The sequence below is a fragment of the Rhinoderma darwinii genome, chromosome 5, assembly GCF_050947455.1.
Source record: "Rhinoderma darwinii isolate aRhiDar2 chromosome 5, aRhiDar2.hap1, whole genome shotgun sequence".
In the NCBI taxonomy this organism is placed as follows: domain Eukaryota; kingdom Metazoa; phylum Chordata; class Amphibia; order Anura; family Rhinodermatidae; genus Rhinoderma; species Rhinoderma darwinii.
The window spans coordinates 111,865,412-111,888,616 of record NC_134691.1 but is presented as its reverse complement, the minus strand read 5'-3'; the positions used below and the strand labels follow the sequence as shown (position 1 = coordinate 111,888,616).

General features: G+C 38.8%; 1 protein-coding gene across 4 annotated transcripts in view; it reads right to left on the bottom strand.

Annotated features, from left to right (window-relative positions):
- The window catches only part of PTPRM (protein tyrosine phosphatase receptor type M), a 748,757-nt gene that overhangs the window by 380,208 nt on the left and 345,344 nt on the right, over window positions 1-23,205 (bottom strand). For all 4 annotated transcript variants that reach the window (XM_075826409.1, XM_075826410.1, XM_075826411.1 and 1 more), the window contains exons 8-9: window positions 10,747-11,055; window positions 3,075-3,184 (exon numbers count right to left, since the gene is read on the bottom strand). In XM_075826409.1, the coding sequence (XP_075682524.1) occupies window positions 3,075-3,184; window positions 10,747-11,055 (419 nt within the window). The remainder of the gene's footprint in view (window positions 1-3,074; window positions 3,185-10,746; window positions 11,056-23,205) is intronic.

Genomic DNA, 23,205 nt, shown 5'->3' with positions numbered 1-23,205 from the left:
GGGATCTTATGCATACAGAGGAAAAGAGGTGGTTAACTGGGGAGGAAATCACCGCTAAACTGAGACCCATAGTAAATAGAGTCAATATTTTGCAAGTACTTCAGGTACAAACATTTTGTACCTCCAGGCTCAGGGATTTGAGTAAGGAAGCTACTACGCACACTCTGGATGAGGTCATAGGTCCAAGAACTGGGCGGGCGACCATTTCAGGAATGTATAGAGCATTGAGAGAGGGTTTTGTTCGTCCGCAATTAAGCATTAGTTTTAAAAGCTGGGAACGGTGGACTCAGGATCCAGATATAGGAGAGACCATACTGGGGGGTTGGGAGACGGTACGGAAGAGTGTGATAAATGAGAGCTGGAGGGAAACCTATTTTAAGTTGATGCATGCAGCTATATATGGCTTTAATATCTTGCCCTCACAATCTTTCCCTGATCGCATTACAAGTTGTCCCAAGTGCAATACACCACTGACGAATTTGTGGCATGGAGTGTGGGGGTGTGTACATACGAAAAGATTTTGGGGGATGGTACAGAAATATATTAAGGACCATTGGAAAACGAATCTCCCAATGACGCCTCAAGCGCTACTATTCCATCAGGCGCGGCCGCCAGAGGTAGAGGGTGCTCGAGGAGTAAGATCACCTCCCGTGTTGGTGCACACGATTTTACTGGTAGCTTTGAGATGCCTCCTGAGTCACTGGTTAGAGGCAGACACGCCGGGGTTAGAATTGATTGTGTCACGGCTGAAACAGTTATTGGTTCTTGAGAGGGTGGAGGTGGAAAGGCGGAAGGAAACGGGAACCAAGAAGCTATTTGATAAGTGGCAAGTATTTATAGAAACGCAATGTACAACAGCCGAAATAGCGGAAATTGTTAGGCCTTTCCAGTACACAAAGTGGTACTGCACGCAGCTCTTGGCAGGCGTTTTAGGGAGGATGCTACTGTAAACCAGCTGGGGGAGAAAGGATGAGTGGAAACTCATTGATGATGTAGGTGGTGTTGGAGTTGGGGGAGTCATGTTTTTCGGTCCATCTGAAGATCGACAATTATGCCATGTTTCTATGTTTATGTGTTTATATGTTATGTTGAATTTAATTCAAAGTTAATTCCATGACAGTTGAGTGCTGCGCACTCATGATGTAACTCTTACGTGAAATGTTTGTAAGAAAATGTGAAAACTGACAATAAAAAGGATATTTAAAAAATTAAAAAAAACTAGTCAAAAAACGCCCGAAAATGCCTCCCATTGGACGTGTTTTTTTACCGCGGGTAAAAAAAACGCGTCGCAGTAAAAAGAAGCGTCATGACCCATCTTGAGGCGGTTTCCGCCTCCAAAACCCCATTTCAATCAGTCAGAAAGGGTAAAAAAAACACCTTGACGAGTGTTTTGACGAGTTTTTGTCAAACCACTGTGCAAAAAACGTCTGGAGTAGTTTATGCAGGAGGAATTTTCCTCCTGCAAAAAACTCAGTGTGAACACAGCCTGCGGTTTAATGAGTGCAGAAGCTGCTTCAGCGTGAGCAGCTCTGCGCTAATCTATGTGTCGGCTCTTTCTACAAATGCCGACACCTCTTTGACTTAGTTTCATAAAACAAACATGTTTTTTTAATGAAACTAAACTAGAGGCCCTTTTACGTCTGCCGATAAGCGGCCGGTGCAGCGAGCGCCGATCAACGAGACATTGTTGATCGGCGCTCGCTTGCTCCTGTTACACTAGGCTATGAATGGGGACGAGCGCTCGTTACTCCGACTGCTCGTCCCCATACATTATCATCATGTCGGCAGCGCGTCTCCCTGTTTACACAGAGATATGGGCTGCCGACAAAGATAATCTTTTACTTTTTTAAAACTATATGACCAGCAGATGATCGAGCGTTTGCTCGTTCATCTGCTGATCGTTCCCCTGTTTACACAGGGCAATTATCGGCAATGAGCGTTGTATTAACACTCGTCTGCCCGATAATCGTCCAGTGTAAAACCCCCTTTACAAGTGCAGCTCTGCTCACAATGAAGCAGTCTGCACTTATCTCCCTCTCCCAGCTCTCTCCCCGTGTGTCGACACTTCCCCCTCCTTCTCCCTCCATTGGCTTCTGCGCAGAGATAACGGAGCTAGTGTGCTCGTTATCTGAGCAGATGAGGTACTGATAGTTTGTTTTAACTCTTTAGTCTTCTGCTCTCTCCTAGATCCCCTGTGAGGGGAGAGTGAAGAAGGCTAACTGCTACAAAGCAGCAACTGTGTATGTGTGTGTATATATATATATATATATATATATATATATATATATATATATATATATATAAATATATATATATATATATATATATATATATATACATACATTTTTTGTGATTTGTCTGCCCATAATAAAAATGTAAAACATGGAATTAATTAAACTAATCTAGAAAATTAAAGCCTCATAAGAAAAAAAATAAGGTAAGAAATAGTTAGGATATTCAAAGCGGCGGCAAAGATATTATCTTTTAGGGTATGTTCACACGGCCAAATTTCAGACGTATACGAGGCGTATTATGCCTCGTTTTACGTCTGAAAATACGGCTCCAATACGTCGGCAAACATCTGCTCATTCATTTGAATGGGTTTGCCGACGTACTGTGCAGACGACCTGTTATTTACGCGTCGTCGTTTGACAGCTGTCAAACGACGACGCGTAAAAATACAGCCTCGTCAAAAGAAGTGCAGGACACTTCTTTGGACGTTTTTGGAGCTGTTTTCTCATAGACTCCAATGAAAACAGCTCCAAAAACGGACGTAAAAAACGCCGCGAAAACGGCGCGAAAAACGCCGCGAAAAATGTGAGTTGGTCAAAAAACGTCTGAAAAGCAGGGTCTGTTTTCCCTTGAAAACAGCTCTGGATTTTCAGGCGTTTTTGGTCACTACGTGTGAACATACCCTTAAAGAAGTGCATTTCAGTAATGGAAAATTTGACCTGGACACAGGGGTATCAATGACCCTTGGTCATGAAAGGGTTAATAACAAGAGCTAAAGATTAAATGAAATAAAATTGCTATCAAGTATAAAGAAACTTTATTGTAACTTTATTGTAACTTACATCATACAAGGTAATAATGCCATAGGTCTGTGCAGGTTCTCTCCACTGTAGAAAAATCTTCTCTTCAAATGTGCTGCTTTGGATTGACTCTAAAGGCACAGCGCTTGGCACTAGAAAGACAACAATCAGCATTAAGATGGCCATTTAAAATATTGGTCATTATAAATATATATATATTATAGCATATATTGTTTACTGAATATTTTAGGATACATGACTATCTGAATGGCTACACCTTACTTGACATACTCTATAGTCTGAATAACCCCTTGAGGATGCAGCATGTTTTTTTCATCACTGCGTTGTGAGGGAAATTTGTAATTTTTTTCCATCAACTTAGCCGTATGAAGGCTTGTTTTTTGAGGGACCAGTTTAATTGTTTAATTAATTGTAAGGCACATATAACATAGTAAAAAAAAAAATATTCTTTTTTTGGGGGGCGGGGATTAAAAAAAAATAGCAATTCCAGTATCAATTTTTGGGTTTTGTTTTTCAAGTACTCACTGCTTAGTAAAAAATGAAATGTTAAGTTAATTCTACCAGTCATTATGATTACAGGGATACCACATTTATTATTTTTTTTTATATATATATTTTACTACTTTTGCCCATTAAAAACAATGTTTTTTAAAAAGTATTTGTTTATGTGTCGCCATATTATGAGACACATAACTTTTTTTTTTTTTACCGTCAACGGAGCTTATAAGGGCTTTTTTTTTATGCGCGATGAGTTGAATCTTTAAATTGCACCATTATGGGGTACATATAACTTATTAACCCCTTCACGACCACCCCACGTAGATTAACGGGTTGCAAAGCTGGTCGTTGTTCATGCAGCCCGTTAATCCACGTGTGCTCCTAACAGAGCACACAGACGCTCCCCGCAGCCCGGCATCTCCCAGTACAGGCTACTACTAGCAGCCTTAGTACTGGGGGAAAACATCGGGTCGGATCACAGCGGTGATCCGAACCGATTAACCCCTTAATTGCGGCAGTCAATAGTGACCGCCGCATTTAAGTTCTTATAGCAACATCGGCACCCCGCTACGCGATTGCGGGGGCCGATTGTTGCGGGGGGGAGGGGGGGCGATTGCTATGGCAAACGGAAGCCTAACAAAGGCTTCCTATCTGCCATTACGTTAGCCGATTAGGCCCCGCCCGGAGGCGGAGCCTGATCGGCTTGCTGTCAGTGAACAACTGACAGTTCTAATACATTGCACTACATGGGTAGTGCAATGTATTAGAACATCAAACAAACAGTTGGACCTTCAAGTCCCCTAGTGGGACTAAAGAAAAGTGTAAAAAAAAAGTGTAAAAAAAGTAAAAATAAAAGTTGTAAAAATACAATAAAAGTTTCAAATAATAACACAAAACACAATCGCCCTTTTTCCCTTATCAAGTCATTTATTATTGAAAAAAATAATAAAGCCATACATATTTGGTATCGCTGCGACCGTAACGACCTTAACTATAAAAATATTATGTTATTTATTCCGCACAGTGAACGCCGTAAAAAAAATCTAAAAAATACTGACATAATTGCTATTTTTTGGTCACTTTGTCTTCCAAAAATTTAAATAAAAAGTGATCAAAAAGTCGCATGTACCCAAAAATGGTACCTATAAAAACTATAACTCGTCTCGCTAAAAATAAGCCCTCATACAGCTCCGTCAACGAAAAAATTAAAACCGTTATGGCTCTCACAACATGGCGACAGAAATAATCCATTCTCTTTACAAAGGTTATTTTATTGTGCAAAAAGTTGTAAAACATAAAAAAGTTCTATAAATTAGGTATCACCGGAATCGGACTGACCCGCAGAATAAAGGTAACGTGTAATTTATAACGCGTGGTGAACGCTGTATAAAAATAATTAAAAAAATAATGTCAGAATTGCTCTTTTTTGGTCACCTTGCCTCCCAAAAAAAAAAGGATAACACGTGATCAAAAAGTTGCATGTACCCCAAAATGGTACCAATAAAAGCTACAGCTCGTCCCGCAAAAAAAACAGCCGTCATACCACTACGTCTATGAAAAAATAAAATTAGTTAAGGCTCCAATAAGCCAGGAAATAAAAATATGCAGTTGTGCCGGCCCGAGGGAAACATTTCTTCTGTTTCAAGTGGCGAATTATCAAGGCCCCTAAAATTAGGGAACCAGGAAGGGGAGAGCCCAAACATATCTGCTGAAAGCGAGGTTGCCCGTATTATACCAGGGCAACACTTCTCAGCAAAATTCCTCAAACTGCAAAGGTGCGGAGTGTGGACCAAAAGGGGAATAAGTAAGGAACATTTATTAGTGCGACACTGGCCTGTGCAGAAAGGATTGTGTCACAGCGTAACACACCTCTATGGATTATTTTATTGTTTTTGTTTACTCCATTATTATACCACCTGACTATGCCCCTTATATACTCCGCCCGGCTTACATGTACCCCCACATTATAAACGGAAACACCAGTAAGACTCAATACAAGACTACTACAAGCAAAATGAACACTCCAAAAGCCAAATGGCGCTACCTCCCTTCTGAACCCTACAGTGTGCCCAAACAGCAGTTTACTTCCACATATATGGCATCGCCATACCCGGGAGAACCCGTTTAACAATTTTTGGGGTGTGTGTCTCCAGTGGCACAAGCTGGGCGCCACATATTGGCATATCTATAGAAACAAATCCCATTTTCACTCTGCAACATCGAGTGCACGCAAATTTCTGCCAATCACCTGTGGTGTTAATATGCTCACTACACCCCTAAGTGAATACCTTGAGGGGTGTAGTTTCCAAAATGGGGTCACTTCTGGGGGGGATCCACTGTTTTGGTCCCACAGGGACTTTGCAAATGCGACATAGCGCCCAGAAACCAATCCAGCAAAATCTGTACTCCAAAAGCCAAATGGCACTCCTTCCCTTCTGAGCCCTACTGTGTGCCCAAACAGCAGTTTATGACCACATATGTGGTATTGCCGTACACAGGAGAAGTTGCTTTATAAGTGTTGTTGTGCTTTTTTTCATTTATTTGTTGAGAAAATGAAACATTTTCAGCTAAAACTACGTCTTATTGAAGAAAAAGGATTTTTTTTTATTTTCACTGCCCAATTCTAATAAAATCTATGAAACACCTGTGGGGTCAAAATGCTCACTACACCCCTAGATGAATTCCTCAAGGGGTGTAGTTTTGTGTATGGAATCACTTTTGGGGAGTTTCCACTGTACTGACACCTTAGGAGCTTTGCAATAGTGACATGGTGTCAAGAAAGCAATCCAGCAAAATCTGTGCTCCAAAAGCCAAATGGCGCTCCTTCTCTTCTGATCCTTGCCGTGTGCCCAAACAGCAGTTTAAGACCACAAATGGGGTATTGCCGTACTCCAGAGAAGTTGCTTTACAAATGTTTTTTTTTTTTTTATTCCTTTATTTGTTGAGAAAATGAAAAATTTTGAGCTAAAGCTACGTCTTATTGGAAAAAAAAGTATTTTTTTTATCTTCACTGCCCAATTCTAATAAAATCTATGAAACCCCTGTGGGTTCAAGATGCTCACTACACCCCTAGATGGATTCTTCAAGGGGTGTAGTTTCCTAAATGGAGTCACTTTTTTGGTGTTTTCACGGTTTTGGTCCCTTAGGGGCTTTGCAAATGCGACGTGGTCTCCGCAAACCATTCCTGCTAAATTTGAGCTGCAAAAACCAAATGTCGCTCTTTCCCTTCTAAGCCCTGCCGTGTGTCCAAACAACCGTTTATTACCACATGTGGGGTATTGTTTTACTCGGGAGAAATTGCTTTACAAATGTAGTGGTGCATTTTCTCCTTTTAGCCCTTGTGGAAATTAGAAAAAATTAGCTAAACCTACATTTTCTTTGAAAGAATGTAGATTTTCATTTTCACGGCCTACTTCCAATAATTTCTCCCAAAAACCTGCGGGGTCAAAATGCTCACTATACCCCTAGATAATTTCCTCAAGGGGTATAGTTTCCGAAATGGGGTCACTTTTGGGGGATTTCCACTGTTTTGGCACCGCAAGAGCCTTTCAGACCCGACATGGTGCCTAAAATATTTTCTAATAAAAAAGGAGGCCCCAAAATCCTCTAGGTGTTCCTTTGTTTCTGAGGCCTGTGCTGCAGTCAATAAGTGCACTAGGGCCACATGTGGGGTATTTCTAAAAACTTCAGAATCGGGGCAATAGATATTGAGTTGCGTTTCTCTGGTAAAACTTTCTGTGTTACAAAAAAAATAGATGAAAAATTAATTTCTGCAAAAAAAAAAAGAAATTTGAAAATTTCACATCTACTTTGCCTTAATTCCTGTGAAACATCTAAAGGTTTAAGAAACTTTCTAAATGCTGTTTTGAATACTTTGAGGGGTGAAGTTTTTAAAATGGGGTGACTTATCGAGGGTTTCTAATATATAAGGCCCTAAAATCCACTTCACAACTGAACTGGCCCCTGTAAAAATAGCCTTTTGAAATTTTCTTGAAAATGTGAGAAATTGCTGCTAAAGTTCTAAGCCTTGTGATGTCATAGAAAAATAAAAGGATGTTCAAAAAACAATGCCAATCTAAAGTAGACATGTGGGGGATGTTAATTAGCAACAATTTTGTGTGGTATTACCATCTGTTTTACAAGCAGATACATATAAATTTAGAAAAATGCTAATTTTTGCAATTTTTCGCTAAATTTTGGTGTTTTTCACAATTAAATACTTAATGTATCGAGCAAATTTTGCCAGTAACATAAAGTCCAATGTGTCACGAGAAAACAATCTCAGAATCGCTTGGATAGGTAAAAGCATTCCGAAGTTATTACCACATAAAGTGAAACATGTCAGATTTGAAAAAATTGGCTGCGTCCTGAAGGCCAAAACAGGCTGTGTCCTGAAGGGGTTAATGAACTTTTATTTTAAAAAAATTAAAGGGGAGATTGAAAAAACAAAATAAAACAGGAATTCCGCCAAGGATTTTTGAGGTTTAAATATTCATTATTCACCATGCTGCATAAATAAGATGTTTCCTTTATTTATGTGTTGTATGTGGGCTTATTTTTTGCAGGAATAGTCATATAGTTTTAATAAAACCTAGAATTTTTAAGTATATATAGTTTATTAATTATCTTTTATGAATTTTTTTAAAGGGGGAAAATAAAAAAAAGCAATTTCGCCATTTTTTTAACTTTAAAAATAAATAAATTCTGCTGTTCATAGTGTGATATAAATAATGTGTTTACTTTAATATACGGATTGTTACAATCCCTGCGATACCATATATGTGTATTATTTTTTTAACACATTTGCTAAATAAAGTAAATTTTTATGTAAAATTTATTTAACTATTTTTTTAGTTCCACTAGGGGACTTCAGAATGCGATCTTCTGATTGCTTATATAATGCATTATTGCCTATCAGTGTAAAGCCATATAGCCATGGCAACCCATCGGTGGTCCGTGATCATGTCACAGGACAACGATGGGGTGACAGCATTACAGCCTGCACCCACTGCGGATGGTGCGGGCACAGCTCTTCCGCCTGTGCCCTCCACTGGGCGTAGTGCTACCAACTATAGCAGGCAATAGACCACAATTACGAGTTAATCGTTCACCCATTTGCACAACAACGGGTTAAAGGGAATGTCTCATGTATTTAATTTTAGTTTAATTAATTAGATGTAAGTCTACAGGAGAAATAATATGTTTGTTCTTTTTTTTAAATGTTTTAGCTATTAATTTTTCCTTTTTAAAAACTTACCTGGGTGCGGCCATACTAGAGGCACACACTGCTTGCCTGTATTCTCTATATGGACCATGCAGCACAGTATGTGTGCTTTATGGCAGTTGCAATGAATGAGAGTTGATTGTCAGAGAAATGTTAAATGTTAAAAATGTAATATTTAAAGATTTTTCTTATATGAATAGTTACATAAAAAAAATCAATAAAAATACTACCAAAAATGTAAAAAATATGTTAATAATAAAACCTGATTTAGCATTTGGTATTTTTCTGTTTATACATTCCCTTTAAGTGTAGAGAATATTAAGCTAGTGCCTCTAATTAGTACTAAATTTTCGGACGGGTCTTGCCTTTGAACTTTTGTATCCCCCTAGCCCCGTGCTACTGAATAATGTGTTGCTGATTCTATAGAAGGTCAAACACCTTCACGACCATTTTAAAAACTATTGCTCTAATTCATCTATTAACCCTTTCAGGGCAAGACTAATTTTCATTTTTATGCTTTTGTTTTTTCCTCCCCGCCTTCAAAAAGTCATAATTTTTTTACATTGACACAGCCATATGGGGGCTTTATTTTTTCGGGACAAATTGTACTTTCTAATGGTACTATTTAATATTATGTGTGATGTACTGGGAAGCTGGAAAAAATTCAGAATGGGGTGGAATTGGAAAAAAAACAGCAGTTCCGCCATTTTTTTATGGGTTTCGTCTTTTTGTACGTGGAAAGATGTTGTTTTTATTAATACCATTTTGGGGAATGTCTGGCAATGTGATCACATTTTATAAAACATTTTGGGGGTGTTGAAGTGGCCAAAAAAACTGTGATTCGGCCATTTTGTAATTTTTTCCTGCTACGGCGTTCACCGTATTGGAAAAATATTTTTATATTTTTATAGTTTGGCATTTTGGGACACGGGATACCCAATGTGTTTATGTTTATTTATTTTTAGATGTGATCTAGGGAAAGGGAGGTGATTTTAATTTTTATATTTTAAAAAAAAAAGAAATTACATTTTTTTTTATTACTTTAAATACCCTTCCCGGACATTAATCTACAGATTAGCCACGTGAAAGGGTTAAAAGAAGCAACTTTGCAAATCATCTTTATTCAATTTGTCCTATTGCTTTGTGTCTACAGCTCCTATGTTTCCATGGAAATACACAATAAGCAAACCCTGTTTAGTCTGATCCTGCAGTCATATTGCCTTCCATAAGTCCCCTAAGACATTTGTTAGGTAAGCAAAAAGCCGGGGACAGATAGTGGGTAATATTGCAGGACAAGACTACAGCATGTTTCTATATTTGCAGGGGACTCTGTCCAACACGACTTTGTCCTAGCCTTAGGTGTTATATTATCATTTCTTTTTACTCATACTGTTGCCTATTACTTTTACTGTTGGATACATTTGACAGTATTTTCAACATTTGACAGTATTTTTAACATTTGACACATTTTTAACCATTGACCATCTCTCGGCTCCACCCATTGTGGGTGGTTCTACCGCCAATTGTTGCATTCCAATATTTGTCCCTAGATTTTTTCTTCCTTACCTTGCCTGCCATGTAAACTTAAAGGCACAGAGAGATATAGTATGGACCAATAGAATTCTACTGCTCAGATCCACAATACGGTCCATGAACTCATGTACCAACCAAATAATTTGTGTGATTATGGCCTCAGTGATAGCTCAAAATTAATAGGCACTCACCTCTCATCCAAATAGTAATACATTGTACTGTACATTACAGATTTTGCTAAGGGGCACAGGAGCTTCAAGCTATGCCTGTGCTTTACAGTATGTACACAATTTAAAATATTACTATGTAACATACACTATACACATTTGGTGTTAACGCCAATTGAACCAATGTGTTTGTGTACACCTTGATCTTAAGGATAGAGTAAATTTTAGGAGATGTATACATTTCGATTTTTGTAATTCCATAAGTACTTACCGTCTTCATCAGTCTGTACTACTAGTTCCTGACTTTCCTTCCCGCCCTCTGGATTCATAAGTACAAGTTTGACACTGACGTTGGTGTAAGGTGTCAGTTTTGTTATTGTGTGTTGAGGATGTGAGCTCTCCATATCCCAGCTTACTTCTTCTCGTACTTGCTCTTGCCCTCCAATGTGGTACCTGTATTGAACCGTGAGATTGTATCTGTGGCAACGTGTAACATTGTATCCAAATGGCTCCCAACGGATGGTTAATTCCCTGGATTTTATTTCAACCACCTGCAGCTTTCGTGGACCATGCATTGGATCTGCAAGAAAAACGCACAAAATATTAAATACAATGAATTGGACAGAGGTCTTACATTAAAATTATAGCTGTTGTCTACTACGATGTGCCTGACTGTCCCGTTTATTTAGGGGAAGGGAAACACTAGTTTGAAAGCTAGAATATTGGCTGCCATGATGGGGGTTTCTACCTCAGCGTGCCTTTCCCTTGTATTATATATTAAGTAGGCACAGGAGACGTAGGTTATAAGCATACATAATATTAGCAGATAAAGAGAGAACACAGGGAGAAGAAGAAGGAGAAATAGTAACTAAAATGTGCATAATCATATACAGGGTAGCTGGGAGACTGAGTCCTCCCACACACGAGCGTATTTGGTCCGTGATATACGGTCCGTACATCGACCGCATTTCCCGGACCGAACACACTGCAGGGAGCCGGGCTCCTAGCATCATAGTTATGTACGATGCTAGGTGTCACTGCCTCGCTGTGGGACAACTGTCCCGTACTCTAATCATGTTTTGAGTACGGGACAGTAGTTCCGTGGAGAGGCAGGGACACCTAGCGTCATAGATAACTATGACGCTAGGAGCCCGGCTCCCTACAGTGTGTTCGGTCCGGGAAATGCGGCCGACGTACAGACTGTACCACGGACCGAACACGCTCGTGTGTGTGAGGCTCCTAAAACGCACCATAATAAAAAATAAAAAATGGCTGATTATGTTTGCTGTCATTTAGCAACTTCCTGCGCCCAGAAACCTGTAGGTCTCAGGTATAAAGAATCTGAAAATTCTATTAAAACTGGTTATGAATGCGTAAAGAAATAAGACAATGTTGTTCCTGGACATGATTACTACTTCTAATAGTATAATCTGTTATAAATGTGCTGTACGTACTGAAGCAGTGGGGAATAATTGTCAAGGTTTCTAAGAGAAAGTTAACTTTTTATGGAATTGTTTTAGCCAAACATCACTGTGCAATGAGTGATAGATTTCTATTTTCTATTAATTTAGTTATAGGCTAGAAAGCTGTTTTTTACTGTGCCCCAGTTTACTTGATAAACTAGCAGTGTCTCTCTCGGAATTATCTCCATTTATGATAGGCCCCATTGGCATGAATCATGAGGTCAACTGAGACACTCTAGGTCCACTGATTCATGATAAGAAAGCCAGATTGCTTCCCTGCAGAATGCAATGTTTATCATGCCTGAAGTTCAGTCAGGTAATGCCTATCAATTCCCCTGACTGTGCCTGCAGCATCCGACATACACCAGTGCTTTCCTCCTGCCAGCTTAAGCTGGGTATCAAGCAGTGAAGCCTGACAGGTGCAGTTCTGACCTGAGGGAGTAGCAGGCCCATATTTAGCCTGTGGCACTTCTGAATTCTATTTAATCAGAGATCCTAGCTGTTTCTACACTTGCTATATGGCACACGAACTGACTGATAGAATCTATTTCCATTGCATGTAAAATTCATACTTCATTTCTCTTGAATTTACACTTTAGCTTCTATTACAACTGTGGTGTTTTTTTTCCCCATGAAACTAAATTTCTGCATCTCTGAGACGTTTAAGGTGTAATTTGAGGATACTGCCAATGATAATCAAAACCTGGCTGAGAAATAAAAGATCTTGCTTCGGGGGCTCGATTCCTCTTTAGTTTGTGTACTGGCACTCTGCAGAAATATAAATATGCAAACCAGGGACATTTTGCTTTTTTCCTTTCCTTTTATACAGTAATTCTTTAATTTACTTCCAAAACATGAATTTAATGACAGAGAATGGGATGTCGCCAATTCTTCAGCAATGACCAAATTGCTAATGACTTTCTTTGTCTCAAAACTACCGTATACTGGCCAGTAACCTTTCTAGAGTTACATAGGAATGGCTGGCACAACCATTCCGCACTCTCATACGCATGAGTGTTATTATATAGGGGTTATCATATTTATATGACTTCGCAGTTGTGAATATTACTGCAAATCACAGGCTACATTAGAAATTAGTTGTTAGGGTATATTGGGAATATGATTAGTCAATGGAATGGCTATGCTGTAATGTAGGGGATGATAAGGGCAGGCTGTTTTTACATGTGCCGTTTTTTAGCAGAAAAAAACGCAGAAAGAAAAGTGGCAAAAATTTAGGGTTGGCCAAAAATAAAGAACATTTGAAAAGATTCAGAAAGTAGATGTTAGGCCCCATGCACACGAACGTGCTTTTGCGGCCGCAATTTCCCCGAAAATCCACGGGAGAATTGCGGCCCCATTCATTCCTATGGGGCCATGCACACGACCGTGGTTTCCACGGTCCGTGCATGGCCCAGGAGCCCGGACGGCAGAAAGAACGGGCAAGCCTTATTACGGCCGTGTTCTGCGGTCCAGGCTCATTGAAAATAATGGCCACGGCCATGTGCACAGCCCGCGATTTGCGGGCGGCTCGCGGCTGACACTACAAGGCCGGCCGACCCGAAAATCACGGCCGTGCACATGGCCGTGTGCATGACGCCTTAGAGATAGATTACAGGAAGGTTACAGAAAAAAATTAGAACTATGTATTTGGATTTAAAGGGGAAATCTACTTTTAACAGTCTGAGCACTCTTAGTACTCATACTCCGGAATATAAATAATTACAAAATTTTATTTGCCACATTTCTGAAGATAATTGGGAAATGGCACCGCTCTTCTTTTCAGCTTATCTATTCTAATCTATAAGGTTCCATTGCATTGTTTTTAAAGAATACATAACTTGTTAATCGACAGTGTAGAAGCGAAGATTGTAAAGGGAAGGTAATGTCCTCACTTCTTGAACAGTTTTTGTTCATTTAGTTGAAAGATATTATATCTTTAGCACTAGTATAACGACAGTGTGAGGGATTTATCCAAACTGTCGACATCAACAGTGGCAGAAATCTTTGTTATAACTTAGCAGCAGAGTGTGTAACTTGCAGGCTGTGCCCTTTTGTTGACACCTGTGAAAAATTACGAAAGTGGCAATAGGTTTTATAAATGTGGCTCTCAGATGTTTTGTTCTTATAGCACAGTCTTACTGCTGCCATCATTCACCAAAGCAGCACTCACTAAATTCACATATAAAAACAATAAAATGAAAACCTCATGATAGAACGATTACAATATGAAGTTTCGATTAAAAACTATTGTCCTTAGTAATCAGTATTATTGTGTTAAATGAGATGGCACTGTACCAAGATGCCTGTAGGGCAACTCCCCAGCCTGGCAGGTCTTTCCATAGACGCAGGCCTATATTTAAACTCAAAAACAATGCTAGATGCCATCAAGGGTTGTTCTCTCTTCGACAAAGATTGATATCAATTTTGCAAGTGAAAGAACTAAACTGCTCAAGAATAAAATCACAGTAAATTCTATAATTTGAGGAGCCAGCTAGCCACCCCTCCGAAATGGTAATTATAAGTAACGGTACCTGTGCCTATAATCTGCACATTGATGAAACACCTGGATGTTTTATAATGTTGCACAAGCTATAGAAAGACAAACAAAATCTATGGTTTACTAACTGGAAGTTCTTTTTTTATACCGCCACATGATGGAACCGCAGAGATTATACATTTTCAAAATTTTTTACTACTTCTTCATAGTCACAACGAGACAATAAATATAAATGATGTAAAACAAAACAACAGCTTAGAACAAAAAAAAAAGCCGAGACTCCTGTAAAAAATGACATACCTCTCTGTGCTGCAATCACTTTATAATAACCCCTTTCATTTTCAAATCTACTTAGGCATCAGCCGGCAGTAGAGACAACGTTACTTGCTACAAGTGCACATTAGGCTTACATTCCTTGACAGCCTAATTCTAGAGAAGTCTGAAGACAGACAACCATGTGTATAAGTAATTTAATTCTTTCTTTTTTTTTTTTGCTATGGAGCAAGCATGTTTCTTACTGATAAATGAAAAGTGGAGGAATGCAAAGATACATTTTAATTTTACCCATCCTCTAGCAACAGCCATCGGCAAATATGCAAATCAGTATTAACAAAATATAGTAGGTAGTGGAAAAACACATCCACCGTCTATGTAAAAGGCCGTTACTTAAAATATAGTTTTAAATACATTTGGAGCCTAACATCAGGCCCATAATAGTGAACATTAGGTACATACGAATCATTGAGTAGATGAATACTAGTATTGTAAAGATATACACTGTCTATAATTAGGAATTTAGATAGGACAATGAAAAGGAAAGCAGAGGGATTTTCTATCACCAAAGGATAATGCAGACATTATAAATGCAGCAATACCTACACCAGGTAATATCTTACGGGGAGCAGTACGTTTTGGTACTAAGCTCAACAGCTGTCAGTCGCAGTAATTTCTGCAGTGGAAAACTGCCATGTGTGAACATATTCAAAGGCTACATTTACAAGTAATGATTTTTTTGCCACAAATCTCTTAATTTAATGTACCCTAATAGTAATTAAGTGCATTGAATTAGCAAGAATGAGCTGACAACAGAACAGGGATAGAAAGTCATAATGCTCAAAATCATAGAACGGCAATGCCTGGAATAGTAAACCTATGATGCATTCTCATAATTAACTCACAGAAAATAACATTCAAACTTAATTTCAAACCATTAAAATTGGTAGTACTGTAGTCATTTGTTAAAAAACAATATGTATACTGTACTGATAAAAGTGTTAAAGTAAATAAAAGCAGCAGAAACAAATAACATGTCTATGAGCCAAACCGCTCCTTCATACAATCTCCTATGTACAGATCATGTTTTCCTCAGATCTATGTGCCAGACCACCTTCCTCAGATCTCCTATGTGCCAGACGACCTTTCTCAGATCTCCTATGTGCCAGACCACCTTCCTCAGATCTGATATGTGCCAGATCACTCCTTCCTAAGATCTCTTATGTCCTATACTATCTCTCTTCAGATCTCCTATGTGCCAGAACACTCATTCCTCAGATCTCCTATTTGCCAGACCACTCCTTCCTCAGAACTCCTATGTGTCAGACCACTCCTTCTTCAGATCCCCTATGTGCCAGAACACTTGTTTCTCAGATCTCCTATGTACCAGAACACTCCTTCTTCAGATATTCTATTTGCCAGATCACTCCTTATTCAGATCTCTTATGTGACAGACAATTTCTCTTTAGATCTACTATGTGCCAGCCTGCTCCCTCCTCAGATCTCCTCTGTGCCAGACCACTCCTTACTCAGATCTCCTATGTGCCCGATCACTCACTCCTTAGATAACCTACGTGCCAGACCACTCTTTCCTCAGATCTCCTATGTCCCAAACCAGAGAGAGAGAGAGAGATCTCTCTCTCTCTCTCTCTCTCTCTCTCTCTCTCTCTCTCTCTATATATATATATATATATATTGCTTTTGTTATAGTCTTTGTTTATATTTTTTATAAGCAAACACCTGCATGCCTATTAAAACCCACAAATTAATAGTAGTATATTAGTATATATTACAGGCCCTGTTCACATCATGTTTATGCTCTATGCTTAGCGTATAAGCTTCAATATAAAAAAAAAAGGTATTCAAACGTATTCCCTGGCATTTGCATACACTTTCATTTTCCAAAAGAGTATACTTTTGACTATGTTTGACCACCTTTACGTCAGCAAACGCTGTTGTTGTTTTTTTAGGAAAGAATAGCATAGTGTACCACGCTATTCTGTCCTCCAAATAAAATGTATACTCGACGTAAGCATTTTTTTTATTTACATCGTAGTCAATGGGTGACGTATGCAAACGTAATGTTTGCACAAGTTAAGCATATACATTTTGAATATTTTTTTAGAAGAATAGAAAAAAAAGACGTTTTAATATGTTTACACATATTCGTAAAAAAAAACAAACTTGGAAGCATTAGAATGGCATATATTTGTCTACATTTAACAAATACGCTAAACGTAAACTCAAAACGTAATTTCAACAGGGCCTTAGAGGAGAATTTATTCCTACATTTATTCATAAATATCTTTCCAAAGACATAGTCATGCCAACGAGATTGGCAACATCCATGGAAACATTGATTGTTTACATTGATGACTCTAGTCAGAGAATTGGAAAATGATGCAGAAAGTTAAGCTTTGCTCACAAACTTACATTTTTGGGTGATTTCACTTTGGTTTTGTAAAAAATTTTCAAAGCTGCTGCATAAATGTGGTGTGGTTTTGTCAAAATAACCTAAAGCTGGATTTATACATCGTGTATTTTTTGCAAATTTTGGTGCAGATTTTTGAGCCAAAGACAGAAGTGGTTTCAAAAGGAATAGGGAACATAAAGGATTACTTATTCCTATTTCTCCTGGATCCACTTCTGGCTTTGGCTCAAAAATCTACCTCAAAATCTGAACAAAAATTTGCAACATATACGCGATGTGGGAATCCAGCCTAAGAGTATGTTCATACTCAATGATCCATATGGATGCTAAGCTTATCCCTTTTAAGGACAAAACCATTTTTGATCTTTAGAACTAAAGTTTTTTTTAATTAGGTTTAGGGAGTTGTATGAGATCCTGTCTTTTGCAGAACAAGTTGTTGGGGGGGGGGATGCAAACTGTTTTTTTTTTAGGTTTTAGGATTTTTATGTAATAAATAATATACTTTAACAAACATTGTTTAACTTTTTTTGTGCCACTGTATTACAATAATATTGTAGGTGTTACAGGACAGTCCTGGGGGCTTGTCCCATCTTGAAAAAAAAATGCACATCTGAACACACCTTAAGAAGAAAAGGGAACGCTGCATTCCACAAAATTTGTAATGGAACCCTTTTACTGCCAGAAAATGTGGGTGCTGTACTTGTTCGGATAGGCAGAAATGTTTTCTTGTTTTTGCCTTCCCACATTTAAAGTCATAATAGCCATCGCTTTTTGTATTTTTTCATCAACATAGCTGTATGAGGTCATGTTTTTTGCGAGTTGAGCTGCATTTGTTTTAGGTGCCATTTTACCATAGACATAAGTATATATATATATATATATATATATATATATATATATATATATATATATATACAGTCCAGGGTGGATGAACACAGCACTCCAAATGCAACAAATCAGGCCATGTGCTCGTTACCTGGGGGTGAATCAATTCCCCAATATCCAAATAGAGAGAAATGTAGAGCGTAGTAACGGCACCAGGACTTCAAGGTGGATGAAAGCAAAAGTGGATTTATTTCACCTCAACACAGCAACGTTTCGGTTCAACAGGAACCTTTCTCAGTTGGCTTGAGAAAGGTTCCTGTTGAACCGAAACGTTGCTGTGTTGAGGTGAAATAAATCCACTTTTGCTTTCATCCACCTTGAAGTCCTGGTGCCGTTACTACGCTCTACATTTTTCTCTATATATATATATATATATATATATATATATATATATATGCGCTAAGAACCTCCCTATTGTAAGTAGCAGTAATGCATATTTATTTATATTTAGTGGCTTAGGTGGCATTAGTGTCCGCAGAGTGCTGTCGCCATTTTCTTGTGTGCTGTGTGTGTATATATATATATATATATATATATATACATACATACACGTATAGCAGAAGAAATTATCTTAAAGATAACAGTATAGCCTGTGGCTCTCATAAAGCAGGTCCTGAGTTTGAGACCTGGTAAAAAAAGAGGTTAAAGAGGATCTATCACAAGATCTCACAGTACAAACTGCATACATTATTAAATAGATAACTTTGACCTATTGAAGCTGGAGTATTTATTTTGAAAATCCATGTTAGAATGGCCGTATAATCCTTTCTCAAAGTTTTCCTGCCTGATATTAAAATTAGCATTAGACCAAGTGTATTCATTAGACCAAGTATATGAATAATGTAATCTCAATCTCCTCCCACCTATAGCTGACAAGCTCCTATCAGTATCCCTCCTCCCCTGAACCATGTTGAAATTTAACACATACCCAGTTAAAGCTACAGTTTTCTCTGATTTGCAGTAAAATAAATCAGCAGATCGATTCAGAAGTTGTAATTCCGCACTAAATCTGCTGCTGGAAGACTAGCCTTCCACTGCAGAATAAGGGAAACTGCAGCTTGTACTGAACATGTGCAATATTTCTGCACAGTGCCGGGGAGGAAGGGCACTGATAGGAGCTTGTCAGCTCTAGGTGGGAGGACATTGAGATTACATCAAACATATACTTGGTCTCATGCATATATTTGGTGTCATAGTTGGCTAATTTTAATGATTAATCAGGCAGGTCGATAACAGATGAATAGACAGTGGACAAAAGTTTTACAACACTCACTGACCCTATCAGAATACTATCCCACAGCAGGGCAAGACAATTGCTTGGCAGCAGACCAAACGCACAGGAAAGGCAAACAAACCAGTGGAACTACTGATCCCAGGATACATATATAAAATCACTATACAAAACCCAGAACCCTCAGAGGACCAACAGGTCCCACAGTACAAACAAACACATAGACAGACAGACAAGGAACAAAGTCTCAAACAAGAATCTGGAAATAGTTAGCCCATGCCAGAAACATTATAACCAGCACTTGCGTAATCCGGGCCTGAAGTATATATATCCCAAGAAAGGTACTCCGCCTTAATCAACGAGGCAAAGCTAAATGATGACCAAATCCAAATTCAGACCAAAGGCATTGACTAGCAACGTACAAACACAAAGAAAACAGAATCATTGATTAGCAGCAGTCCTGCTGCTAATCATAACAGAAATCTATTTAATGTTTGCAGTATGTATTGTGAAATTTGGTAACAGATCCTCTTTAAATTAAATATAGAGAGGGCTCCCTGTGCAAGGAAGGCCTACCCCCCCCCCTCGCCAAACGTCCTGCATCCTGTGTAGGAGAAACTACACAGGAAATAAGAGAACGCAGCAGTGTCCTGTGTAGTTTCTCCAACAGTCCTGGGCAAGATAAACTACGAAGGACGTAATTCAGGGCGGAGACCAGTAGTGGACACTCTTTTCTTTAGTGGGCTTCGACATCTGCCCAACATTGTGGGGTGCTAATGCCAGTCCTGTGTGCTCCAAATGTAGCCCAGGACAGGGAGCGATCTTCCATAACTGCTTCTGGCTGAAAGGAGCCTCCCTTTTTTTTCCCAGGTTGAGTTCTTGTTTGTGACCACAACAGTAATGTCTGTTCGGAGATGACACTCCGTGGACAGGAAGGGATGCCATTTGATAGACAGAAGCAGACGGGAGAATATCATATGGAGCAGAAGGTGGCATTACCCAGGAAATTACTGCAATCATCTTATATGGCATGTTAAATCTGTTACATAAGTCACATGTTTCTTAGCCACTGTGCTTAGGCTTTATGAATGCACATGGACATAACAAAAGGGCCAATTAGAGATAATTGCACTTACATAAGCATGGAAACAAGACGTGAATTGGTTGATGAAATGGTTTACAAATGTATTATTCAAAATAGAGAGGAGTCTGCTGGCTAACCAGCAGGAAAAGCATAAATGGTTCCTCAATTTAGTTATTATACAAACCAATAAACTTTAAATAAAAGGGAGGATCATGGACTCCCACTGAAGACATCTATTATGCTCAATATGTAAGGATATCCAATTCCGACAACAAACAAAAACATATTTTTCCAAAATGATAATTTGACAGTATGACATAACCAGGAAAATACTGGAATATAAAACAGAGCACATAAACAAACATACAGTATATATCTTTAGAAATAAGTTGGAAATATCTGGGTACAAATCTTCAGAAGACAAGACCGCCCTTGCAACTCAGAGCCTTCAGAAAACACTTTAGGAAATGAAAAACTGTTGCCATGCCTTTTAACTTCAGCGCTTAGCCAACTATTATTTGCTCATAAAGTTGTTTCTTTGGAAAGACCTGCATTTGTATTAATCTTGTGAATATAATCCATATTGATTGCAACCAGGGAACACAAAAAGCTTTCTGACAGATAACTAAACAAAAAAGAGCACATATACATCAGGGTTTAAACCTAGTTCAGAAAGAGAGCCTAGAATTATGGAGTCAATAAAGGCTGGAGAGCTTCAGAAAGCTAGAACGAGACCTGGAAACTGAAGTAAGTTAAATTCCTAAATACAACGTTATGTTTTTATAACCTTTTTCTAGAAGTTTTTCCAAAAGTACAAGGTAAAGTACACTGGTGTCCTCCTATGTAGCACTGGACTGGCTGTGCCCGGATGGGCACCAAGGCCTGGCTATGTCTGCAACCTTTACACCCCGTATAGTTACTCGTCAGCTTAAAGCTTTATATAAAAGTCCATAAGATCAATTAAACTAGGGCTCCACAGTGACACCGAGCCAACCACGATTCTCTACAAAATCGAAGCATTACTACAACTTACGGCTAACTTCAATGTTCGATTTATTGGAATTTTTACAATGTCGCTTGCAACTTTCTTTTCCATAGGTGAAATATTTAAGTCACCTGGAAGTTGAGAAACCCTAGTCTAACTGTAACTCAAGGCAGTATTTTACGCTGTTCACACTAGCATCATAGGTTTAGTTTTAAAGGAACCATTGAGGCTTGTGTTTCAGTCTATGGATAGGCAACCACTGACTGACCATTTAGTGCCAATGTTGTGCACTCTGCAATCTCTGTTTGATGGGTACCCACCAATTTGGCAGTGTGTTCTCTGACTGATGAAGACGGTGGTACTGTATGTTCTTCCCCCTTAATTTGGCTGAATTTAGGCAACTGAGGGACTGCTAGGTCCTTACCCCTTCCCCATAGCAGATCTCCCTCTGAATAGGGGGATAATGGTATTCTTCTAGAGTACGGTCAATAGTTTGTAAGCCCCCTCTTATCGGGTTGGCTATTTATGAGGTACACTTATCTAAGGGTAGAGATGTTTTTTGTATTGATTGTGTTTGTGTATCTTGTCTCATACTGATTTCTTTTGCAGTTTAGTTATTTATTGTTTCCTCCATCTTTGACAAGTCGAAGCCTGGCAGTTGGTCTAATGGAAAATGGTGGTGGTGGAGTTTGGATGGACTGTTGGGAATCCGGCTGCTGGTATACTGCTTCCAGGCTAGTGGTGGTGATAAGTTTTGAATGGCTTACAAAATCTATGGCTAACATTCAATTTAAACATATAGTTTGGTTGTTGCTTATTTCAAGTTAAGGCCCAGGGTTAATGGGGAATATGTTAAATGTTCCCTCTGCCAGCAGTCTTAACCTGGTAAACATCATCAGGATTCCTTGAGTACGGGGACTAGTCCAGAAAATAAATGTTTTTATAAGTAGCTAGAATATCTAAACTTAAAATATTTGTTCTTTGCAGATCTTTATTTCACTCCTTTTTTCCAGTTTTAGTTTTATATAGCTTCTATCATTATTGCTCAAACTGCTTCCCCCACATAGATATGACATGCAGCATGCAAAAGCTAGAAGCAGGGGAACAGAACGATCAGGAACGCTGCTTGGTCACAGAATGGCTGTTCGGCAGACTGGTGAGCATCTGTAAAATGGGTTTGCTCTCGCCAAGCATTACCCTACATCTGCATGGTGCCATTACAGATAGATTACATGTTTTCAAAACCTGTACACTACATTAAACAGAGTCTGCTAAGAGCGGCTTTAAAAACATTCACAGCTTGTTGGACTGCAGCAAAGAGAAGTTTCTGACATGCTGGATAAAAACAAATATTGTAGTAAAGATGTGACACGTACACTAGTACCCTTAGGTATATGCCTTCTGTTTCTTGCATGCTATATATACAGACGTAGCAGGATTGAATTTGTCAATGTAGCAGTGCCATGTTTGTCATTCAGAACAACGCATTATAATAAAAAATCTGTGTTTTTCGTAGGACTGCAGGGAAAGCTGCTGAATTATCTTGCACAAATAAACCGTGAAATTACAAATTCCACTCTTCTATATCTATCTACTCTATATGGCCAAAAGTATGCGGACACCTGATCATCACACCTATACGAACATCCCACTTCAAAACAATGGCCGTTAATATAGAGTTGGACCACCTTTAGTGGCTCCTAGCATCCGCCAAACCCAGATTCATCAATCAAACTGACATATAGTGAAACATGATTCTTCATTCCGGGGAACACATTTCCATTGCTCCAGAGCCTAGTGATTGCGGGCTTTACACCACTCCAACTGATGCTTGGCATTGTGCACTGTGATTTTAGACTTGTGTGCAGCTGCTCGACCATG